The sequence below is a fragment of the Aquarana catesbeiana genome, linkage group LG01, assembly GCF_042186555.1.
Source record: "Aquarana catesbeiana isolate 2022-GZ linkage group LG01, ASM4218655v1, whole genome shotgun sequence".
Classification (NCBI taxonomy): Eukaryota; Metazoa; Chordata; class Amphibia; order Anura; family Ranidae; genus Aquarana; species Aquarana catesbeiana.
Window position 1 is genome coordinate 496,143,128 of NC_133324.1, and position 25,251 is coordinate 496,168,378.

Sequence of the window (25,251 nt, forward strand, 5' to 3'; positions counted from 1 at the left end):
AAGGTATCTTAGCTGGATCATGCGGCTGATCTGCCAGTCTACTCCACCGGTGTCCCTGCCTTCTCTGTTTCGGATGCAGGATCTAGGTGGAGTGGGCTCTTAAAGATGGAATCAGAAAACATGTTAAACTTGTAGGTTATCAATGTTGCCTGTCACACATCTACCAACAATGGCCTATTCTGCCTATAGGTGCTGTTTAGAACCACTAAAAAGATTAATCGGAGACCTGTGTTGTAAGACAAGGACACTACATTGATCCATAAGGAGGCCTGTCTTAACACAACCCTGTCCAGGGAAATAAAACTGCCAAAAAAGGGGGGCCCCTGACAGACAACCCCTTTTTGTTCATTTTTATCTTTACGTCAGCAAAGACTGAAGGGAAACCTACTTAAGGGAAATAGATTAACAAAAACTTAATCCCTGGGTTTAAGGCATGCCCAATCTATAGTTTTACTTACGCCTGAGAGCCTACTCAGGAGACTAACATCTATAGCAGGAGAAGAACACTCATATTGCTACATCTAGTTTTGCTAGAAGGGCAAAATGAAGGCCATGCACCGAGCTGTAACCTATTTAGTCGGGTATACATGTTTATACTTCATCTTCAGGCCATAAAACTCCTCTGAACCAAACTTCCTAAGTTCTTATTAAACAGGGCGATTCATTATCGCCTTCCTCCAGTGACCCATAACTCTACTGGGCTTCAACCCTAGGAAATGGCTCTGGCATCCCTGAATGTAAGGGGTCGAGGATTTCTGACATGTGACATCTGCTTGCCAGAACTCCTGGCCCTTCCACGGAAGAGAAGGCTGAAATACAAATAGGTGATACATGTATTAATATCACAAATAAAAAAAAAAAAAAAAAAATCATAGATTGTGGACATAGCACAATAGATGTAGACAGAAAGGACACAAGCATAGACAACAATGTTGTGTATCTGAGTGTGACTAGCTAAACCAAAATATCAAATATGGGAAGAGACCCAAATCTGAACCTCACAGTCTGGTTTTCTGATGTGCGGCCAATATGTAAGCATTAAGACACAAACACACCTTAAATGCTGCGCATTTCTGAAGTGCAGCTAGCTAGGTCATAACTGGTAAATACAGAAAGGACAGGAACCCCCTTTTACAGTGGTGTTTTACTGATGTACAGCAAAACAAGGCGATAAAGAGAAGACAGAAAGACCCAAACTTCTATGTTGCGTATTTATGACGAACCACCAAGTACAGTTATAAGACAATCTTTCCTGGTATGCAGTTCTGTAGTGCAGTTACATAGAACCAACAGAGAAAGAACACAAGCAACCTACAGCATTGTGTTTTTCTGAAGTGCCGTAAGGTAAGGCAATATGAAACAGAAAGCACCAACAAGCTTCAATGTTGAGTATTTCTGCTGTGCAGCAACATAAAAACAAAGAAACAACAGACAGCCTTTACAGCTGCGATCTTTCTGGTCTACTGCAAAATAAGGCAATAACTCCACAATGAGTATTCCTGCTGCGTTGCAAAACCTGAACCAGAAGGGACAGATAAGCTTAGGGTTCCCGCACCCGTGCGACCCAACCTGCCACTTGGGACTGCAAGACGCATGAGAAGTCATATACTATGGCTTCCAAAGGGTACCATTCGTGACTGTGCGACTCCAGCAGTCTCTGCTTACGGAACCACAGACCTCAAGATTACACAGGTCGCAGGAAAAGCAGTTTTCGGGTCGAACAAGGGGTCCCCATGCTGTGGCTCCCTGGAGGAGTGCAGCCAACAACCCCCTACTGTGTATACCTAAGAAACAGCAAGGAAGATCAATGAGAAACACCACTTACTGCTGTGCCTTTCTGATATACGGACGATAAGGCAGTAAATATAGGACATACAGGACACAATGTTCAATCTTTGTGTATGTCTGATGTGTAGCATATACCAATACTGAGCAGAGATGTCATCACCCTCAATGTGTCTCCCTGCTGAGCAGCAAAAACAAATCAGAAAAAGACAAACAACCTTCACTGTTGTGTCCTTTCTGATATGCAGCCAATAAGGCAGTAAATGAAAGACAAAGGACAGACAACCTTCAATCTTGTATGTGTCTGATGTGCAACAACAATCTTGAATAGAGATAGCACATCCATATTCAAGTGATTTGGCATGTGACTCAGCATGTCAAATCGCATGCCTAAAATTGGCAGCCATTGCCGTTAATAGCACTGTCTGAATCAGCACTGGCCACTTTGTGGTGCTGCACTGATTACCAATGGCAGTATGTGTACTACCCCTGGCACAGGTTCAATTTTGAAAAGGGAAAGAAAAGAAATTGCGCTCGGTGTTAAATTTAAAAACTAAAAAAACGTGAAGTAAGTCCTGCAGCTAAACACAACAACCCCAATACAAGGGCAAACGAAATGAACAAGAAATAAAAAAGTGTAGCGCTGGACTGATAAAACGCATGTATTACTATATGCGAGTGAACTGAGAAAACGCATATATCACTATATGCGGGTGAACAGGACCTTTATGTGTGAAATAAACAAATAATAAATAAAGACCATATAACATTTGATCTAGAGTGGTCCAGTGTCTATGTGCATGTATAATAACACTAGAGATCAGTCAAGTGCACCAACATATACTAAAAACGAAATGTGGATATAAAAATAAATATAAAAATTAGTGAACTACAAATAAGTAAGAGTGAACCAATGTGACAGCAAAAATTAAGTGAAGGTTAACAACATCAACAGCAAACTTATAATCACTAATGATACTGATTAATCCTAGTGTTTAGTGATTCCAATGAAAAAGGAACTGAAATAAATCAATAAACAGTCCCAAAAAAAACTGATTATGAAAACAAGTCCCAAAATGTAGTGACAGAATTTGGTTCCACCGCGGTTGTTGCCCACCACCAAGGGATAAAAGTTGGAGGCTTACCAGACAGCCTGCGACCACCCTTAATCAGGGGGGTCAAAACAGGCTCAGTAGAGATGTGTGGATCCAGAGGATATCCTCGCCAGTAGTCTCCAGGTGCTCTCCAGGTGTCTTTATGGCAAGCCAAGAGGGGCTTCCAAGTGGGGTGCAGCCCGGGCGATGGTCTCCAAATATTCTCCAGGTATCTTTATGACAAACCAAAAGGGGCTCCCAAATGGGGTACAGCTAGGTCTTGACCACAGGATGCAGCAAAGAATTGGCCACAAGTGCCCCCAAAAAGAGAAAAGATACTCCAATGGTGCAGAACAGTTTGGCCACTTTATTGAAAATTCATGCAAACAGCTGATTTTTTAAAAACAGAAGCTTCTGACGGGGAGAAAGAAAAAAACAAACTCCACCGCCGTTTAAAATTCAATCGCGCATGCGCAGTACGTGCTCACGTTGTGACCCTACGGCCGTTTCGTCACAACTGACGTCATCAGGGGTACGTGGCCACGTTCGCGCATGCGCTTTAAATACAAAAGCGCCAAAGCGCCCTGGCTGATTCATTGGCTGAGGGGGAACGAGGGCGGATAGCAATAATATATTACTAATCACACCAGCCCAATAAGAGCCGCCCATACGTATATCTTTCAGTGTTTCACCTGGGAATGAATAAAGAGCAAAGCTATATGCCGTGCACCGCCATCTAGCGGCTAAAGAAAAAAACACCGTCCATAATTACTTGAAGGTGTAAAAACGTAAAACAGGTTCAATTTTGTATTTTCCAACAAAATCAGGACCATCCATCATCACTGCTGCCTTTCCGATAAGCAACCAATAAGGCAGTAATACAGGACCCACAGACAGACCTCAATCTTGTATATCTCTGATGTGCAATATTTTAAATAATAATAAAGATAGCACATCCATATTGAAGTGATTTGGCATGCGACTCAACATGTCAAAATCGCATGCCTAAAATCGGCAGCCATTGCCGTTAATAGCGCTGTCTGAATCAGCACGACGTCACCTTGTGGTGCTGCACCGATTACCAATGGCAGTATGTGTACTACCCATGGCACAGGTTCAATTTGTATTTTCCAACAAAATCAGGACCATCCATCGTCACTGCTACCTTTCTGATAAGCAACCAATAAGGCAGTAATACAGGACCCACAGACAAACCTCAATCGTGTATATCTCTAATGTGCAACAATCTAACAATTCTGAATAGAGATAGCACATCCATATTGAAGCGATTTGGCATGCGACTCACATGTCAAATCGCATGCCTAAAATCGGCAGCTATTGCCGTTAATAGCACTGTCTGAATCAGCATGACGCCACCTTGTGGTGCTGTACCGATTACCAAAGGCAGTATATGTACTACCCCTGCCATCAATCTTTCCTGCTGCCTTTCTGATAAGCAACCAATAAGGCAGTAATACAGGACACAAAAACCTAACAGACAGACCTCAATCTTGTGTAGGTCTGATGTGCAGCAATATAACAATTATGAGCAGAAATGTCATCACCAGACTCAATGATGCGTTTCTGGTGTGCGGCACAAAACCAGAAAGTACAGACCACCTTCCCTGTTGTATTTTCTGATCTGTAGCCAAACAAAGCAGTACCTTTAGGATATAAAGGACACCCAACAAGCTTCAGCAGAGATGTCACAAATCTCAATGTGTACTTTAGTTGTGCCACCAAACACCCCAGCAAGGACAAACCTTCACTACTGAGGTCTACTGGTGAGCAGCCAAGAAGGAGTCATGGTGTATCCCTTTATGAAATAACCAAACGGGCAAATTATTTCATAGGCATAGCCTGGGCTGTAGATACTAATCCTTCACCACCCGTGAAGGAACCAATCCTAAAATGGTTGGACACCTTACTATACTAGCTGTTGTCCTACCTTACCTCCGTAGATTGAGCAAATGCTAGCCAGCTCATACACGGGTGGGGCTGATCAGTAACTAAAGTCTCAATGAGCCCAGCCCTAGAGACCAATATAAGACCTCTAAAAAGGGTGGTTACTAATTTAGCCTGGAGGTAAATAGCCACCTGCAGCCCTTAAAGAAGCAATCATATAGCCATCTAGCTCTTGCATATGTTTGCACAGAAAATCCTTAATCAAAGGATATAGGAAAACAATTTATGGTAAATCGCTTTTAGATCTGTCACTGAGTGGACTGTAGCCCAAACCAACAAAAAGGTTTTTCTTACCCCCTGCATTAAAATATAACCACAATGTAAGAGTGGAGTGGGAGGTTGGAGCTTATGAAAAGTTACCCATAGCAAGCAACCCCCAAAAGGAGGATCTGTCACAAGGGAACCCCTACTGTGCCACACAGAAGCTTGGTCCCTGCCACATTGTTGAAAGTTAGGTCAGCTTTTAAGCATCTTGGAGCAACTTTAAGCAGATTCCTAGCAGCTGGGCTAATAGGGCCAGATAACCTAGTGCACCTGCTGAGCAAGGGAGCTTACTCCTGAATCCTTCAACCATTGCACCCTTAATAATCTTGTTCAGTGGTATACCTGGCCAGTAAGGAACTCTTTGTTCTACCAGGTCACCCTCTTTGCTGTATTCACCCCTACTAATGTACCACAACCGGGTATGTAGGGAGAGGCTGGCAACCTACTGTTGTGATAACCACAGTGTCTCTGCTATAAGAGGAAGCTGTGGCTGGTGGTTTTTGGCAGTAGCTTCTGGGCTATTTTGTTATGGAAACCCCAGGTCCTGCACTGCACCACTCAGTAAATACAGGTGGAAGGGGAAAAAATGCCTTACCTACCTCTTTCCCATCTGAGGTGGTTTAGGCACACTCGCTCCTCTGCACCACTTGTCCACCATACAGCATTTCTGATGTAAGAGGGAGCTGTGGCTGGTGTTTTTAGCAAAAGCTTCTGGGCTATTTGAATCCAGACCCCAGGGGAGATTATCTCAAATGCCCAGAAACCAACTGGATGGGATTGGGGATTTTTGACTCACCGTTGTCGTCTTCCCCTTTTGCCACAGCCACCGGGCTTGCTTTTCCATCCTTATGGTCCACACGCAAGGAGGATAGCCGCCAAAGCGCCCCCCCCCCCCCACAACTGCTGTCCCTTTAGGGAGCTGCAAGGTTAGGCTGTGTCCTGCACTGTCCAGTCAGTATATACACATGGGGGGGGCAATGCCGTACGTTCCTCATTCCCATCGGAGGTGGTTTAGGCAGACATTCACCATAGTAAACTGGTGCCTCCTCGAAAGGAGGATGTGGGCGTCTGCTCCTGCTGACTCTCAGCCTTCCCTTCTGGGTAAGAACGCGGGTCGTTCAGGCGGTGCCCTCCCCAGCAGCCCACGCGAGCTACAAGGGGCCCAGGAGTCAGGGGATATGATCCCCCTGGAAACAACCGACGGCCAGCACCCCCGTCTGAACGGACGTCCGGACAGGTAAGGGGGGGGGAGACAGGATAAAGGCCCCTGAAGTTCTGGGGACACCACTGTACCCAGGGGCCTTCAGCTCTCAGGGGGGCTTTTCCAGTTTCTGCTGCCCCCCCTGAGGAAAGTATAGGGGAACCCCCCCGGGAAGGATAAATATATCCCGCCAGACCCAGAGGCTTCCCAGGCATATGGTCTGGCTCCCAGGGGGAGACCACCAGCCCCAGGCTTCGGTCATTTGGGAAAAAAACAAACAGTTTCGCCGTGTAGGGAGAAACACAATCAAAAACTGAGGATCAGGGGGAAGGGTGTGGACTTAAAACAGCTGTTGATTGATTGTGTTTCCTGTGGGGAGGAGCCTCTCATCTCTCAGGTGTGCCGTCCTGGAAGATGACTTGAGAAAAAGCACCCCTGTCGCCCCCTGCTCTCGCGCTAAGGCGAACGCAAGCGTCGGTCTGGCGTCAAATGTAAACAGCAATTGCACCATGCATGTGAGGTATCACCGCGAAGGTCAGATCAAGGGCAGTAATTTTAGCAGTAGACCTCCTCTGTAAATCTAAAGTGGTAACCTGTAAAGGCTTTTAAAAATGTATTCAGTTTGTCGCCACTGCACGTTTGTGCGCAATTTTAAAGCATGTCATGTTTGGTATCCATGTACTCGGCCTAAGATCATCTTTTTTATTTCATCAAACATTTGGGCAATATAGTGTGTTTTAGTGCATTAAAATTTTAAAAAGTGTGTTTTTTCCCCAAAAAATGCGTTTGAAAAATCGCTGCGCAAATACAGTGTGAAAAAAAAATAATGAAACCCCCCACCATTTTAATCTGTAGGGCATTTGCTTTAAAAAAATATATATTATGTTTGGGGGATCACAGTAATTTTTTTGCAAAAAAAAAAAAATTTTTTCATGTAAACAAAAAGTGTCAGAAAGGGCTTTGTCTTCAAGTGGTTAGAAGAGTGGGTGATGTGTGACATAAGCTTCAAAATGTTGTGCATAAAATGCCAGGACAGTTCAAACCCCCCCAAATGACCCCATTTTGGAAAGTAGACACCCCAAGCTATTTGCTGAGGGGCATGTTGTGTCCATGGAATATTTTATATTGTGACACAAGTTGCGGGAAAAAGACACATTTTTTTTTTTGCACAAAGTTGTCACTAAATGATATATTGCTCAAACATGCCATGGGAATATGTGAAATTACACCCCAAAATACATTCTGTTGCTTCTCCTGAGTACGGGGATACCACATGTGTGAGACTTTTTGGGAGCCTAGCCGCGTACGGGACCGCGAAAACCAAGCACCGCCTTCAGGATTTCTAAGGGCGTAAATTTTTGATTTCACTCTTCACTGCCTATCACAGTTTCGGAGGCCATGGAATGCCCAGGTGGCACAAACCCCCCCCAAATGACCCTATTTTGGAAAGTAGACACCCCAAGCTACCTCCCCACATCAGATAACCCCCTAGGAGAAGCGCGCCCCCAAGTCCAGCATTTGCGTCCATAGACACGAATGAAGGTCTCAGCCCTGCCCCTGCGTCATTGGATTTGATTGACAGCAGTGGGAGCCAATGGCTGCACTGCTATCAATCTATCCAATCAAGAACCGAGAACCCTGGGCAGAGAGAAAGCGCGTCTCCACCAGGTGAAGTTCCAGGGCTCAGGTAGGTAACTGGGGGGGGGTGGGGTGGACACACACGAGGGTTTACAACCCCTTTAAGGCTACGTGCGCATCCAATTACAGCAAAGCACCCCATTTTGCGTGATGCATTTTTCGCCAGCCAGGCGAATGACTTCAATGTAGCACATTCTGCTAGCCGTGTCTGGGGTGCCATTAAGAAATAATGGAACTGGAATGTTTTTCCCAGACATTTGCAAACAGAAACAAGTATTTCGGTTACATTCGGGTGTGGAAGCAGCCTAATGAAAGACATACAAGTGTCTGTGCTGACCATGGCAGATTCCAGTCACCATTACCAAAATACAGCACAGAAAACCACAGCTAATAACAGAAACATTTCCCCTATCCTTAGTAACCAGCCTGAGTCTAATAGATGAGAAAGCCAGGACACTCTCCTCCCGCCACCCTTGCTCCCAGACACCCACCGCTAAAGCCCCGATGAGGCAGGTTCCTTTTGTAATCCACGGAGCCGTATCCCCCTGGTGGGGGCATGTCCTGCTTCACCTTGGACGCAGCCATCTTCCCCGCCGCACAGCGCCAATGCCCGACCTGTCGGGAACCTGACGCTGTCACGTGACCAAAGGACATCACGTCGCCGTCGGCGCTCCGACACCATCTTTGTTGTGGCAGACTTCCGCCAAACTATGCGTTCAAGCCCTCAATTGCATAGCGCTCGCTTTATCCGACGACCATTTTCCCTATAATGTTAGAGCATCATTTTATCTGAAATGTGCGAAAGTATACATTTATAACATTATCTTGAAGATGTACAAAGACCAAAAAGGTTCTTAGCTTTACCATTTAACCACTTGAAGACCAGGCTTTTTCTGGCATTTTTTTGTTAGCCACTTCAACTCCAGAAGGTTTACCCCCCCCCTTCACGACCAGGCCATTTTTTGCGATACGACACTGCATTACTTTAAATGACAATTACGTGGTCGTGCAACGCTGTACCCAAATAAAATTGTCCTGTTTTTCCCACATATAGAGCTTTCTTTTGGTGGTATTTGATCGCCTCTGTGTTTTTATTTGTTTGTTTATTTGTTTGTTTTTTGCGCTATATACAAAAAAAAGACCGACAATTTTGAAAAAAAAAAAAATATATATATATATATATATATATATATATATTACCTTCTGCTATAAAACATTCCTAATAAAAAAGATGTAAAGAATCAAATGTGTTCATAAATTTAGGCCAATATGTATTCTGCTACATATTTTTGTTAAAAAAAAATATATATATCCCAATACGTGTATATTGATTGGTTTGTGCAAAAGTTATAGTGGCTACAAACTATGGTATATTTTTATTTATTTTTTACTAGTAATGGCGGCGATCAGTGACTTATAGCGGGACTGCGATATTGCGGCGGACAAATCGGACACCTGACATTTTTTGGGGACCAGTGACACAAAATATACACTGTCACTGTACTAATGACACTGGCAGGGAAGGGGCGATCAAAGGGTTAACTGTGTTCCCTAGGAGTGCTTGCTAACTGTGGGGGATGTGAAGATCCGTGTTCTGCCTTCCTCCTGGACAATCTCCCGGACATCCGCCAAACCCGTTGATTGGTTCCTGCTGTGTCCAATCACAGTGGGAGCAGGTCGCTGGCGGTGCGCATAGGCGCCCCAGACCTGGAAGTGCCAGATCACGTACTAGGTACGTGATCTGGCGCAGAGCGGCCAACCTGCCGCAGTAAATCTACGGTGGAGGACCCACAACGGGTTGAATCAATATTTTTTGTTGAAAAATAACTTAGAACACCCAATTGTTTTTTTTTGCAGAGACTCTAGGGCAGGGGTGCCCAACCTTTTGAGGAGCGAGGGACCACTTTAGCGATTGGTAGCGGGCCACAATTAGCAGAGTGGGCCCATGACAGGTCTGTTTTCACTCTGCGTATGCAGAGCAGACACAGCTCTATGGGCGATCCAATCCACCCAGACAGAAGGGGACAGATCCCCTTCTGTTTGTTTGAAGTGGATCGGATTTCAGATAGGCAGGTGTAAGAGAACAAGTCCATTTACATCTGATGCTCGGGGATGGCAGGTCAGGAACCAGGGTCTGAGCTTGCCAACCCGCGAGCCCAGTGCAGAAAGGGGCGGACCACATCAGAGGGTTGGGCACCCCTGCCCTAGGGAATAAAATGGCGACTGTTGCAATGTTTTATGTTACACAGTATTTATGCAGCAGTTTTGCACAGTTTTTTGCAAAATTTGATGAATACAAAAAATAAAAAAAACAAATATTTCCCCAATTTTTTGTAAAATGTGAAAGATGATATTACACTGAGTAAGCAGATACCTAACATGTCACACTTTAAAACTGCGCATTCTTCTGTAATGGCGACAAAATACAGCACTTAAAATCTCCATAGGTGATGCTTTAAACACCTTTACAGGTTACCGGTTTGAAATTACAGAGGTCTAGTACTAGAATTATTGCTCAACCTCTAACATTTGCAGCCATACCTCACATGTGTGGTGCGAACACCGTTTGCATATGCATGCGTGACTTACAAAAGCATTCGCCGCTGTACGCAAGCACAGAGGGATGGGGGTGCTTACTTTTTTTTTTTTTTACACCGTTTCTTTAATTTTTATTTTGATCATTTTTATTCCTAATACAGGGAATGTAAACATCCCTTTTAATAGAAATAAGGATGACAGGACCTCTTTATGGAGAGATCTAGGGACAAAAAGACCCCAAATCTCTCCTTTACCTTCAAAAGGTCAGAATTTTTTTTTTGATCTTTTGCTTTAAAAAAAAAACAAAAAAAAAAACACCTTGGTTTACTTCCAGCCTGGACTGGAAGTGACGTCATGACATCGCTCCCGTCCTCCAAGGCCATAGAGGCGATCAAAGCGGATCTACTCTTTGATCACCTGTGTGGCCAGCCAGCGGCATTGTTGGATCGTTTCTTGGGCGTACCGGCAGAATCAATAAGAAACACTGGTGAGCACAGACGCAAGAAAATCAAATCTTCAGCCATAATCCCGGTAAACCACTTGCAAACCGCAGTGTATATATTCGTACTGCGGTTGGCAAGTGGTTATGCTTCACTGAGCGTCTTTTGTCATTTTGCAGGTTTATTTCTTACCGTTAGTACAGGCATATTTTCATGGGTGTCTGAGGTCTGCACTTTTTGTTTTCACCCTTCTCCCACCCTCTCCCCCCCCCCCCTTCTTCCCTCCCCCCTTATTTCTTCTACCCTCTTCTCCCCTCCCCTTATTGCTTTTTTCCCCACCATGGGATCTCAACCTTGAGGCAAACTCCTTGATGTTTGCTGCTGATTGGGTGGACAACAAACCCCAACCCTAGACATATATCCAAAGATACAGTTGGTGGCCCCACATTGGCATTTTGTGGTGGCTTCTGTATCTTTATTGGATAGCTGTCTTTATTTTGAGTGCCTCCCCTAAAGAATTTGTATAAGTTGATTTGTTTTTTTTTATTTTAACTATTTTTGAGACTATTTGACCTCTTGGCAATGGACGTTCTTGGTGCAGATTGGTCGGGTTTCATGACTAACATTCAGGGCACCTGTCTGGCAGGTCAAAAGATAGATGAAGACCTTAAAATATTTTTCAATAGGATGTTTAACTTATTAAAATGTAAATCACATTTGCACTGGCACATAGACCTCGACACTTTCATTCTCAAGCCCCCCCCCCCCATCCTCCCTCAAACATCCAGTGTTAATTTTGGCAGCAAATTTCGATTTAGTTTTAGTCTTAGTCTTCAGACTAAAATGGCGTTTTAGTCCCATTTTAGTCTTCTGCAATTGCTTTAGTTTTAGTCGTATTTAGTCGACTAAATCTCCAGTTCATTTTAGTCGACTAAAATGTCCTATGTTTTAGTCGACTAAAATCTCCAGTACATTTTAGTCAACTAAAACTAATTTTAGTTGTCTAAAATCAAATGAGTGTAGTTAAATTGTAATGCATTAGTTAACATTTCTCTAAAATTTCCAAACTCATTATATATTTCTGGAGTGAAAAATCAAATGTTATTATTTATGGTATTGAGGTATAAACATACACTACAGACAAGTGTTAATTTTGAAGTCAAATTTCAATTTAGTTTTAGTCTTATGCAGCGTACACACGGGTGGACTTCCCGACCGGACTGGTCCGATGGACCGAATCCGGCGGACAATCCGATCGTGTGTGGGCTGCATCGGACTTCCGACGGACCGTTTCGGTTGAAAATCTGATGGACTTTAGATTTGAAACCTGCTTCAAATCTTTACGTCGTAACTCTGCCGGACTCAGTTCCTAACGGAAAGCCCGTCCGTCTGTATGCTGGTCCGACGGACCAGATACGAGGCAAGGGCAGGGTACTATATCTCGCGCTCGCTGCAATAGGAAAAACAAATTTTCCTATTGTGGCGAGGGGAAGGCGACAATGTCCCTTAAGTCTGGTGTGGATTTTAAGGAGAACCCCCTACGCCGAAAAAACGTTGTGGTGTCCCCTCCAAATCCATACCAGACCCCTATCCAAGCACGCAGCCCGGCCGGTCAGGACAGGGTGTGGGGACGAGCGAGCGCCCCCTCCTGAACCGTACCAGGCCACATGCCCTCAGGACAAGGGCCTCTTCCTGACAACCCTGGCCGTTGGTTGTCGGGGTCTGTGGGGGGCTTATCGGAATCCGGTTCCCCCAGATCCCAGCCCCCCACCCTATGTGAATGAGTATGGGGTACATCGTACCCCTACCCATTCATCTAGGGAAAAAGTGGCAATAAAAAAAACACACTACACAGGTTTTTAAAGTAATTTATTAGACAGCTCCGGGGTCTTCTTCCGACTTTGCCGTTGTCTCCGATCTCTTCTCCCGGTGTCCGGTTCTTCTGCCGTCTCCTCCGCTATCTTCAGCCGCTCTTTTGCTAGCGGTGGCCCGGACTTCTGCGTCGTCTCCTTCCCACTTCTCTTCTTCCAATGTTGACATGACGCTCTCTCCCGCTGTAATGGTGTGGGTTTCGAAGTAGAGGGGAGACATTGCAGGAAGAAGCAGCAGAGGAGGCTTCCTGGGAGGGACTACACAACAGTAGGTCATTGAGGTACTGAAGAAGGACGGAACCATGGCTATAGGCACCCAAGACTGTAAGGTGGCCTGGAGAGCTATTGAGTAGACTGCAGCCATACAGCTTTAGCCGCAGACCCAGATGTCGGTATAGGTTGTTGGGAAACATCTAAACCTCCCATATGCTTGGTCAGACCGTTGTGGTCTTCTGAGTCGGTAAGGAGCCTCATATTCACTTGGGTGCACTCACCTCTTGGGAGATTGGATTCTCTTCTTATCACGGATTCTGGATCAGTTTTTTTGCTATGTTTATGAACTTTTCATCTTTTGAAATGCACTAAGTGCGATGGGACTTTTTGTATGAACTTTTTTTTTTTCGTTTATATGATACTATTACTTGATTACTTTGAATACCACACACTCTTCTAGTGATCACAAAATATTCTTTATACGGTATGTTTTCATGATATATTGTGTTGCATTTACAATTTTTTTGGCTTCATTAATCCTTTTGTTATTTTGTCCACACGTCTTTTCACACATTGGTTATCCTTAGCGCTGCATTGTTTTTTTATCAATGGTGTGTAAGCGCTCTGCAATGACTTATACAGGCGGTGACCCCGCCCCCTTATGACGTCACAGTCCCTGGGCATGCTGGGACTGTGATGTCATAAGGGGGTGTGGTCGACATCACTAGGTGACCGCGCCCCCTTATGACATCACAGTGCCAGCATGCCTAGGGACTGTGACATCATAAGGGAGGGTCAACGTATATATAAGTTATTGCTGAGAGCTCACACACCATTACAGCGGGAGAGAGCGTCGTGTCAACATCAGAAGAAGAGAAGAGGGAAGAAGACGACGCAGAAGTCCGGGCCACCGCTAGCAAAAGAGTGGCAATAGATAGCGGAGGAGCCAGCAGAAGAACCGGACACCGGGAGAAGAGGCAGACACCAGGAGAAGAGGTCGGAGACATCGGCAAAGTCGGAAGAAGACCCCCGAAGTCGGAAGAAGACCCCCAGAGCCATGTACCCCATACTCATTCACATAGGGTGGGGGGCCGGGATCTGGGGGGCCCCTTATTAAAGGGGGCTCCCGGATTTCGATAAGTCCTCCGCCTGCAGTCCCCGACAACCAACGGCGAGGGTTGTCGGGAAGAGGCCCTTGTCCTTATCAACATGGGGACAAGGTGCTTTGGGGCCTGGTACGGTTCGGGGGGGTGCTCGCTCGTCCCCATCCCCTTTCCTGACCTACCGGGCTGCGTGCTCGGATAAGGGTCTGGTATGGATTTTGGGGGGACCCCACACCGTGTTTTTGGCTTAGGGGGTTCCCCTTAAAATCCATACCAAGCCTAAGGGCCTGGTATGCCCCGCGATGGGGCTCACAAGGCGTCAATCTCGGCAATAAAAGCGGTGAGATTGACTTCCTTTTCTAGTCCCGTCATACCCGAGTCACGTTCAAAATGAACGGACTTGTTCGTGTGTAGGCAAGTCCGTTCATTTGGAAAGTCCGTCGGGAACTAGGTTTTCCGGAAAGTTCGGTCGTGTGTAGGCAAGTCCGTCCGTAGTCCGGTCCTGTGTAGCAAGCCCGTTCGTAAAAAAAAAAGTCAGTCGGAAGTCTGTCAAAAGTCCGTCGGAAAGTCTGCCGTGTGGACGCTGCATTAGTCTTTTGACTACAATGACATTTTATTTTTAGTCTTAATTAAAATGCCATTTTAGTTTTAGTCGTATTTTAGTCATCTCAATTGTTCTAGTTTTAGTCGTATTTTAGTCGACTAAAATAGTATTCAGTTAGTCGTTTTAGTGGACGAAATTAACACTGCAAACACCCCAACTATGACATCCCGCTAAACATCATTAACCTTATTTCCATTGAACTTACCTCTGATGAGACCTCTTCAACTGGGCCTGGGATTCTGCTTGTTAGACTCCCTTAATGTAACAGAAACCATCAAAGATTTTTATCTTTTTGCACAAAACCTTACATTTATATTTGACAAGGACCGACAGAAAAACAACCTTGAGCGTGAGCTTGTTGAGCGCACCAAGCATTTTACCATGGAGGAGTTTTGTGCCCTCTGCAACCTCATGATGCTCTACGAGGAAGGTGCCATTGATGAAGACATGGCCTCCCTGATAGGCGACTCTTGGGGAGCTACGTCGTCTCATATGCCCACCAACAGTTCTTCCCAGGCCCATTCTGGTCCCTCAAAAAAATTCAAACTAAAATCTTGTACGTTTCCTTATCTGCTGACCTGCCCCGCCCTTTGGGCGTTTCTACACCAAACCATTAGGGAACTCAAAAACCAGAGCTGGCAGGATATTCCATCGAACCTTAATCCCAAAGAAATACAAGCCCTTAAATTATTACAGAAACGAACAGACATAGTTATTAAACCGTCCGATAAGGGCGGCTACATCATCCTAATGTCTCATGCTCAATATCAAACAATGTGTTCTGCCGTTCTGAGTAATCAAAACTGGTATAAACCTATTCCTCCTACTAACGTTCAGACCTGTGTTGGTGAAATCTATGTACCAAGGCATTCTGGCAAGGCCTGATAGAGCGAGACACCTTGGATTACCTTATCCCAAAATTTCCACGGGTCCCCACTTTTTACACGCTACCCAAAACTCATAAAAATATTCATTTACCCCCTGGAAAAACAATTGTCTCCGGGATTGGGTCTCTTACGGACGCCAGTAAATTTGTAAATGCCTTTCTCATGCCACATGTCTGCGGTCTACCTTTTTTATATATATATATATATATATATATATATATATATATATATATATATATGACACCATGGATCTCCTTAAACACATCGAGGGGTTTCAGATCCCTCCAGACGCCCTGCTTGAGGCTATAGATATCGAAGCTTTGTATTCGAGTATCCCCCACGAGCAGAGTGTCCGGATGACTGAATCCTTCTTGATGGAACAGGACCAGACCACTTGGCCTTTCACTGATTTTAATGTGAAAGTACTTCACTTTATACTGACAAGAAATTATTTCACCTTTAATGAACAACTTTATTTGCAGACCCAAGTGGTTGCAATGGGAACCTCCTGTGTCCCCTCATACGCCAATTTGTATTTAGGTGGGTGGGAAAGGCAGATCATTTCTGAAGATCGTTATATACAATTTTTTTGACCATGTATGCCTGTGGTACAGATACATTGATGATCTATTCATAGTGTGGACTGGTACACAATATATACTTTTGGAATTTATCAACACTCTCAAAATTAATGATTTGAACCTCAAATTTACCTTTACTTTTGATGATACACAGATCCCCTTTCTGGATCTGACTATCATCAAACAATCTGATTGGCACCGATCTATATCACAAACCTACAGCTGGCAACACAATGTTACATGCCTCCAGTGCCCATCCTCAGCCCCTGCATTATCCCATACGCTCAATATTTGCGTCTACGTAGAAACTGCACCATGGAGGAAGACTTTTAGACCCAAGCGATCTTACTGTGAGATCGTCTCCTACTCAGGGGCTACTCTCGCACCAATTTGAGAAAGGCCTTTAATCAGGCCCTATCACGTACCAGGACTTCGCTACTTTATGATCCCCCAAAGCCACAACACTCTAACACAGTTAGGGTCATTACCAAATATTTTCCGCACCACCATCAACTTAGGAAAATTCTTTCTGATCATTGGCATTTGCTGACTGATCATATCTTGGGCAAACATGTTAGGCATACCAAACTTGTATTTCAAAGGGCCTCCTCTCTATGAGACCATTTGACCAATAGCCACTATAATCTTTCAGAACGATCCCCATCGGGATCCTGTGGAACTTCCCAATGTAAACAATGCCCACGCTGCCCTTGGGTACTCGAGTGTACCATGTATCAATTACCACATATAGGGAAATCTTTTCTCCATGCAACCCCGCCAATTGTGGCACAATGGGGGTAATCTAACGATTTGTAGATGCAATGCTTTTTATATGGGTAAGACCATTCGGAAATTCCGACAAAGATCGGAGATCATCTGTATTATTCTTCCAAAGGCAAATTGACAACAGTCAGCCAACATTTTGGACTATATCATAGATTCGATTTAACAGCAGTCACATTTTTGGTCCTCGAGATTTGACCCGACTGCTAAGTCTCTGTACAGACCCATTCGGTTGTGTCTGCAAATATTCTCCATCAACCCCTTCTCACTTTTGAATCACTGAAGAAGGGTTCTGACAGCCCGTGAATCTGTTCTACAATTCTTTGTAGCTAAACTCCCCCCCAAGAGTTTTTCTCTTGCACACTTTCCGGTGTGTTGTATCAGGTAGGCTTATGTACCTATACATTGATTAACTTTGGACCCTCCATCTATCTTGGCTTTGTCTTCCCTTCCCTTTCATTCTATCCCCCTATCACCCCCAACCTGGTCATATCAGTCAGGGGCTTGACCAGAGACGAGAAGTTACGAATAAACATCCAATAATAGTTGGCAAAGCCCAGGAAACGCTGCAGAGGACGTAAACCCACGGGTCGGGGCCACTATAAGACTGACGAAAGTTTGTTTGGGTCCATTGAAAAACCAGCAGTGGAAATGACATATCCCAGAAATTTAACCTGTTCACGATGGAACTCGCACTTCTCCAGTTTACAATAGAGATTGTTCTCTCTTAGTTTCTGAAATACACGACAGACATCTGTGTGGTGGCTCTCCAGGGACTTGGAAAATATGAGGATATCATCAAGATAAACCACCACACAACTGCAACAAATCTCGGAGGACATCATTAATAAATTCCTGGAAAACTGTCGGGGCGTTACAAAGGCCAAAAGGCATTATGAGGTACTCATAATGACCTATTCTGGTATTAAACGCAGTTTTCCACTCATCGCCCTCCTTAATCCTAATGAGATTGTATGCCCCTCTCAAATAAAGCTTAGTGAAAACCGTTGCTCCCTTGAGGCGGTTAAATAACTCTGTAATCAACGGAATCGGATAGGCATTCTTAATCGTGAAACTTATGTGATGAAATAACTTGGAATTGGATTATCTCATGGTGGAGAGCCCCTACGGCCATGGACAATGGAACCGTCTCATGAGTCACATGGGCAGGCTGTAGAGGTCTCCTGTCAAAAGCCTTACTGGAGTGTCACGCAGCTGCAGCGAAATCGAGTGCTTCAATACAAAGGCAGCATCAATGAACAGGCCTGCAGCCCCAGAGTTGATTAGAGCCTGTATCTCGATAGACGACTCAGCCCAAGAAAGAGTGACCGAAACCAGGGGCTTATCCTTCTGGATAACTGGGGACGAAACAACACCACCTAAGGTCTGTCCGTGACAGGACCGCAAGGTTCAGGCGTTTCCTGGACAGGTAGGACAAGACTTCAAAAAGTGACCTGCCTGGCCACAATAAAGGCACAATCTCTCCCTCCTTCTAAAGGTACTCTCATCCGCAGAGAGACGTGTAAAGGCCAAATGCATGGGTTCATCTTCACCGACCGACTCCAGTACCAGGAGGCATGGGAGGTGAGGGAGGCACGGCTGGGACTGCAAAGCTTGGAGGCAAACAAACATACAGGAGGCTTCCGCAAGCGCTCCTTAAAAGAGGGTCTTTCTCTGAGTCTGGAGTCAATGAGGATGGCAAACGTGATCAACTTCTCCAGCTCAGTGGGTATACCTCGGGCTGCTATCTCATCCTTGATGGAATTCGAGAGACCATGAGAAAAAGCAGCCACGAGGAACTCATTGTTCCAAGTGACCTCTGCTGCCAGAGTACGGAATTAAATGGCGTAGTCGGCAACAGTTCTCGTACTCTGATGGACATGAGGCACTTGGCAGCAGAAGCGGAGCATGCCGGAACATCAAATACCCTTTTAAAGGAGGCCACAAACTCAGGGTAACTCAAGACAACCGTTTTTTGCATCTCCCATAGAGGGTTTGCCCAGGCCAAGGCTCTCTCAGAAGGCAAAGATATCACAAAACATACTTTGCTTCTGTCCGTGGCAAAAGCCTGGGGCAGCATCTCAAAGTATATCTCAACCTGGTTGAAAAACCCTCTGCATTTAACTGGATCGCCCCCAAATCACTGGGGAAGCGGAGCAGAACCAGGCATACCTCTTAGAGGTAATACTCGAGGCAGGTGCCTGCACAGCGACTGATGCAGCAGCAGGGACAGCCTGCAACTCAGGTTGTACCAGAGCAGCCACAGTGGGAGATTCCAGGTGAGCCGTTGACTCAGGAGCGTTTGTAACGCTATGGCAAATTGATCCATGTGGTGATCTTGCTCATCCAATCTGGAAAAAATATTACCAACAAGTGGATTGACTGCATCTTCTGAATTCATGGCCTTTGCCTACTGTCAGAAACAATGAAATCAGACCGAGACAGAAGTACAGTTAAATCACACTTGTTTAATAAAAGTAAATAGAAGAAAACGTAGTCAAAACTTAGCCAAAGTTCAGTAACCGGAACGAATCGTCAGCCCATCCAGGAGTCAGGGATCCAAGTAGTGGAACAGCAAGCAGGATCTGTAGCCAGAAGGGATGTCAGCAAAGCCAGTCTTTAAACAGGAATGCAGGAGATAGTTTCTTTCGATGTGACCAAGGCAAAGGCAGAGCTCCTCTGGACTGGATGTAGGCAGGACTGACAAGCAGGATCAACTTCAGCTGGGTAACTGTGGAGAGAGATGGGAGCTGGCAATTAGCCGACAGTTCAGCGGCCAGCTCAGAGAAGGAAGGGCTGAGCCCAGCCCTGACAGCTATATGTTCAGCATAATGACTACTGTTAATTATCTTGTAGCTGTATCCTCCTGATAAAGCGGTCCTTTGATCGCAAAACATGTAGAGGGATTACATGTCATGTTAGGACTTTTCAAACCTTGAATCCATCCAGAAGTCTACAAGTATTCATATACTGTATTGATATTCTCTGTTTTTGTGTATTGATTTTTTTAAAATCAAGTTTAGCCCTGGTTCACATTAGTGCGAATTGACATGTCAAATCGCATGCTAAATCAGTGGCAATTGCACCATCTTAATCGGTGCTGCGTTCGCGGCAATACCTCATATGGTACGAACACAGTTTACATATGCACGCGTGACTTGCATATGCATTCGCCTCTGTACGCAAGCACAGATGGATGGGGCGCTTACTTTTTTTTTTTTTCATTTTACTTTTTTTTTTACACTGTCCCTTTAATTTTTTTAAGAACGCCCAGATGTGAATGCGGCATTCTTATTATTTTTAGCCAATGGAAAGCCATTAACTTGGGGAAAAAAAAACATGCATTCTTGTGTATTTTTCCACACGTTCATCCATTTTCTTGGCACTCCTGTTAAAGTCTATAGGGGTCAAAAACTGCTTGTAGCTCAAAAGAAGCTCATGTAACTTTTTGCTTCAAGCAATGCTATTCTCAGGAGCGAACAGGCACAACTGAATGCCATGGGATTTTGTATGTAGAGCATTTTTGGAGCTTTGAGCTACAAAATGCTCAGGTGCGAATGGGCACTTAAAAGGTTGTGGATAAATTGCTGTATTGCATAATTTGGATTATTGGATTACAGATATGTACCAATGGCATCAGTTTGGCTCCCTTCACATGGGAGACCAGGAGGGTGGTAGAAACAGGTGGTGGATCAATGTTTTTACAGCCCACCTACAGACATGGTTCCACTTAGGTGGGTACACATTGCTGTGGCCAATTTTAACACTACATGCCAAGTTTGACAGGCTGCATTGCCCGTCAAACTCTCCTATATAAGTGAATAGGACCAAACTCCTTGCTCATAGTTGCGGCATGGTTCCACAATGCGAAAACATCATTTAGCAGTTTAAAAAGCCAAGAAAAAAAAACATGCATCAGAAAGTGGCAGTATCATCTTCTGAATGCCTGCAAACCTTTTTTCAGTGTCCTCAGAAAAGCTATCAACCCCATACAACTTTTTTATGGGGCAGTAAACACTGCTGCCAGTGTGAAAGTGTTAAGCTGGATATATATCGGGCTGAACGAAAAAAAACTAAACCAACTGCCCCATCCACACAATCAAGGTGGATGGGGGAATCCTCCTTTGCTGCGCAATTGTTTTCTGACTGTGGGAAGACTTCCTCACTGTCAGAATACGCAGATCAATGCTGCATTTTTTTGGTGAACATATCCGCTGCTGAGTTCTCAGGCATTCTCAGAGGAGATCTCTCCTCTGTGTGCCCGTTTATGAAGTGGTGTGGATTGCTTCTCCTTTTGAGGAGTGAAGCGATCTACAAACGCTTTGAATTTAATAAGCAGTGGTAAATTACAGCTATTGTGTATACTAGCAGTCTCAGAGGAGACAGCCTACCTTATAATTACCCTACACAAAATATTATATATATAGGCAATCCCCGAGTTACGAACGGCCTCAAATGCCGGCCACTTGCGCTCCACGCGGGTCCTGGATACCTTTCGAGCACTCCTGAACACATCCCACGCTGCTGTACTATGCCCCAGATATACAGTGGGGACGGAAAGTATTCAGTATGTGGCTTTCCTAATCAAGTCCAATCAGTATAATCAAACACAGCTGGACTCAAATGAAGGTGTAGAACCATCTCAAAGATGATCACAAGAAATGGACAGCACCTGAGTTAAATATATGAGTATCACAGCAAAGGGTCTGAATACTTAGGACCATCTGATATTTCAGTTTTTCTTTTTTAATAAATCTGCAAAAATGTCAACAATTCTGTGTTTTTCTGTCAATATGGGGTGCTGTGTGTACATTAATGAGGAAAAAAAATAACTTAAATGATTTTAGCAAATGGCTGCAATATAACAAAGAGTGAAAAATGTAAGGGGGTCTGAATACTTTTCGCCCCCACTGTATATGTAATCCGACCAGATGTGCTACCGGCGCAAAACTAAAAATATATATATACTAGTTTGCTGCAATCATGTAAGCCTACACAAAAATGGTAGAGTATCACAATGGCGTAGCGTGGATTGTCAGCGCCCCGGGGCAAGGCAAGTAATTTGCGCCCCCTAACCTGCTGACTTTTAGCACTCCCCGAGTCCCTTCCCTTCCTACAATAGTACTGACCAGCCTGATTCCTACACTGACCACTACACTAACCTACCTACCTGATTCCTACACTGACCTACCTGACCACTACACTAACCTACCTGCTTCCTATACTGGCCACTACACTGACCTACCTGTCCACTACACTACCCGATTTCTACACTGTCCACTACACTACACTGACCACTACACTGCACAGGCCACTAAACTGCACTGACCACTACACTGCACAGGCCACTACACTGTCCACTGCACTGACCTACCTACCTGATTTCTACACTGACCTACCTGACCACTGCACTGACCTACCTGATTCCTGCACTGACCTACCTGACCACTACACTTACCTACCTGCTTCCTATACTGGCCACTACACTGACCTACCTGTCCACTATCCTGACCACTACACTACCCGATTCCTACACTGCCCACTACACTAAACTGACCTACCTGACCACTACGCTGTCCACTACATTACACTGTCCACTACACTGCACAGACCACTGCACTGACCACTACACTGTCCACTGCACTATACTGACCACTGCACTGATCACTATACTGCACAGACCACTACACTACACTGACCACTGCACTGATCACTATACTGCACAGACCACTACACTACACTGACCATTACACTGTACACTTCACTGCACTGTCCACTATATTAACCATTATACTACACTTTCCACTACACTGACCATTATACTACACTTTCCACTACACTACACTCTACACTACACTAATACTGACACCAGACATTTTTTAAATTTATACTGAATCTAACTGCTTGTCTTATCTCTCTAATCTCTCTGACTGGCTGCTCCCTCTCTCCCCAGACCCTATCCACCCCCTCACCTGCAGCTTGTGGCTTCCATCAGTCCGGAGGAGAGGAGGGAGCCTGGAGGAGGTGAAGGCAGCAGCGGTGTTCACAATGGGGTGGACCCCAGTCAGGAGCAACCGTGATCGCGGATAGGCCAGCCTGGCCGCCATCACGGATTGGCCGGCCCCGCCGCCATCACATGACCTAATTCACCTAATCACAGGGCGCCAGCCGCAAATGAGCTCAGGGACACAGGAAGTAAACATTAGGGGAACGGATTCGGCAGTGACACACACTGCCTGGCGCGGGATTTCGCCCCCCTAAATGTTGCGCCCGGGGCCACGGTCCCTTCCACTCCCCCCATGCTACGCCACTGGTGTATCAATATATTATAAAAGTGGATTGCGCTAACTTCTGTGTGTGATACCACTGCTGAAAGATACAAAAATAGGATATCTATCCTATGTAGCGTGCTTTTCTGTATCAATAAATATTGTGTCAAAAATATACTGTTCACATAGTGTTTACTAGTGACAAAATAATATGCCAAAAAAAACTGTTTAACGTGCTAGTGCTAAAAAAATATAAAATATGACAGATATTAAAAAATGTGCAATGTGCCAATATTACTTAGTGACCATCAAATATCACATATCACCATGCATATATAATACATGCTGAAAAAAATGTCCTCAACATGTGCATAAACACTACAGCCCACTAGATGTCCTCAGTGGGTGATTACTTTTATGCAATGACATTAGGTGCTACCAAAAGCTATTTAAAGTGCTACAAAAATATCAAAAAAATATTAATACTAAACAATGTGCCAATATTACTAACAAAATATCACGTATCAACATGCATATGTACTACATAGTGCAAAAAAATAATAAATGAATGTCCTTGACATATGCAGAAACACCACAGTACACTGGATGTCTTCAGTGAGTGATCACTCCTGTGCAATGACAGCTTCCTGATGACGCAAATTACATTGCGAAACGTGTAGAGGCTGCTGGGAACTTTCTCATCACTTCCGGTTGAACGAGAGTGAGGCCTAGAATGCATGCCGCTGTGAGGAGACACAGTGACAGAGGGGAAACAAACTGCAACACCGCTCTCCATATACACTGCTGGATTTGCTTGGTGCCGGCTTAAGGGCACCATTAACCGGTTCCCGACCGGCGCGCGCCGATGTACGTCGGCAGAATGGCACGGCTGGGCAAATGGGCGTACCTGTACGTGCATTTGAATTCCCCGCCGTGCCATTGTGTGTGTGCCGCCGGCGGCACGCACGCGCGCCGGCAGCTCCGTGAGCCGGATTGCTGGTCCCGCGGACTCGATCGCCGCAGGGATACCCGCGATCGCCTCATGGAGAGGACGAACGGGGAGATGCCGTTGTAAACAGCATCTCCCCGTTCTGCCTAGTGACAAGTGTCACTCGATCTCTGCTACCTGTCATTGGAGCAGAGATCATTGACGTCACACACAGAGCCCATCCCGCTACAGTTAGTAATCACTCCCTAGGACACACTTAACCCCTCCCTGCCCCCTAGTGGTTAACCTCTTCACTGCCAGTGTCATTTACACAGTAATCAGTGCATTTTTAATCGCACTGATCGCTGTATAAATGACAATGGTCCCAAAAATGTGTCAAAAATGTCCGACATGTCCGCCATGTCGTCGCAGTCACAATAAAAATCGCTGATTGCCGCCATTACTAATAAAAAAAAATTATTAATAAAAATGCCATAAAACTATCCCCTATTTAGTAAACGCTATAATGTTTGCGCAAACCAATTAATAAACGCTTATTACAATTTTCTTTTACCAAAAATATGTAGAAGAATACGATCGGCCTAAACTGAGGGAAAAAAAAATTTTTTATATATATTTTTGGGGGATATTTATTATAGCAAAATGTAAAAAAAAAATGCGTTTTTTTCAAAATTGTCGCTCTTATTTTGTTTATAGCGCAAAAAATAAAATCGCAGAGGCGATCAAATACCACCAAAAGAAAGCTCTATTTGTGGGAAAAAAGGACGTCAATTTTGTTTGGGAGCCACGTTGCATGACCGCGCAATTGTCAGTTAAAGCGATGCAGTGCCGAATCGCAAAAAATGCTCTGGTCAGGAAGGGGGGCTTAAGCGGTTAACATGCGAGTTAAAACCATGGTTAAACTTTTTTAATAAAATGAAATTACATACTATACCATGATGGCTATCCATATGTCTTTATGAGCACTGAACAGAGCAAGAGATACTAATACATTGCTTGGAAAGGCTGCCATTGGACCCATCACAAACGGATTGGTTATCCTTAATGAATCAAAGGCGTTTATTCT

The 25,251-nt window shown here is 44.7% G+C and overlaps 1 protein-coding gene across 1 annotated transcript in view; it reads right to left on the reverse strand.

Moving 5' to 3' along the window:
- Positions 1–8,605, reverse strand: part of NDUFA13 (NADH:ubiquinone oxidoreductase subunit A13) — a 35,241-nt gene extending 26,636 nt beyond the window's left edge. Inside the window, exon 1 of the mRNA XM_073592316.1 lies at positions 8,439–8,605. Within this exon, the coding sequence (XP_073448417.1) occupies positions 8,439–8,601 (163 nt within the window). The 5' untranslated portion in view covers positions 8,602–8,605. The remainder of the gene's footprint in view (positions 1–8,438) is intronic.
- Positions 8,606–25,251: the final 16,646 nt, after the last annotated feature.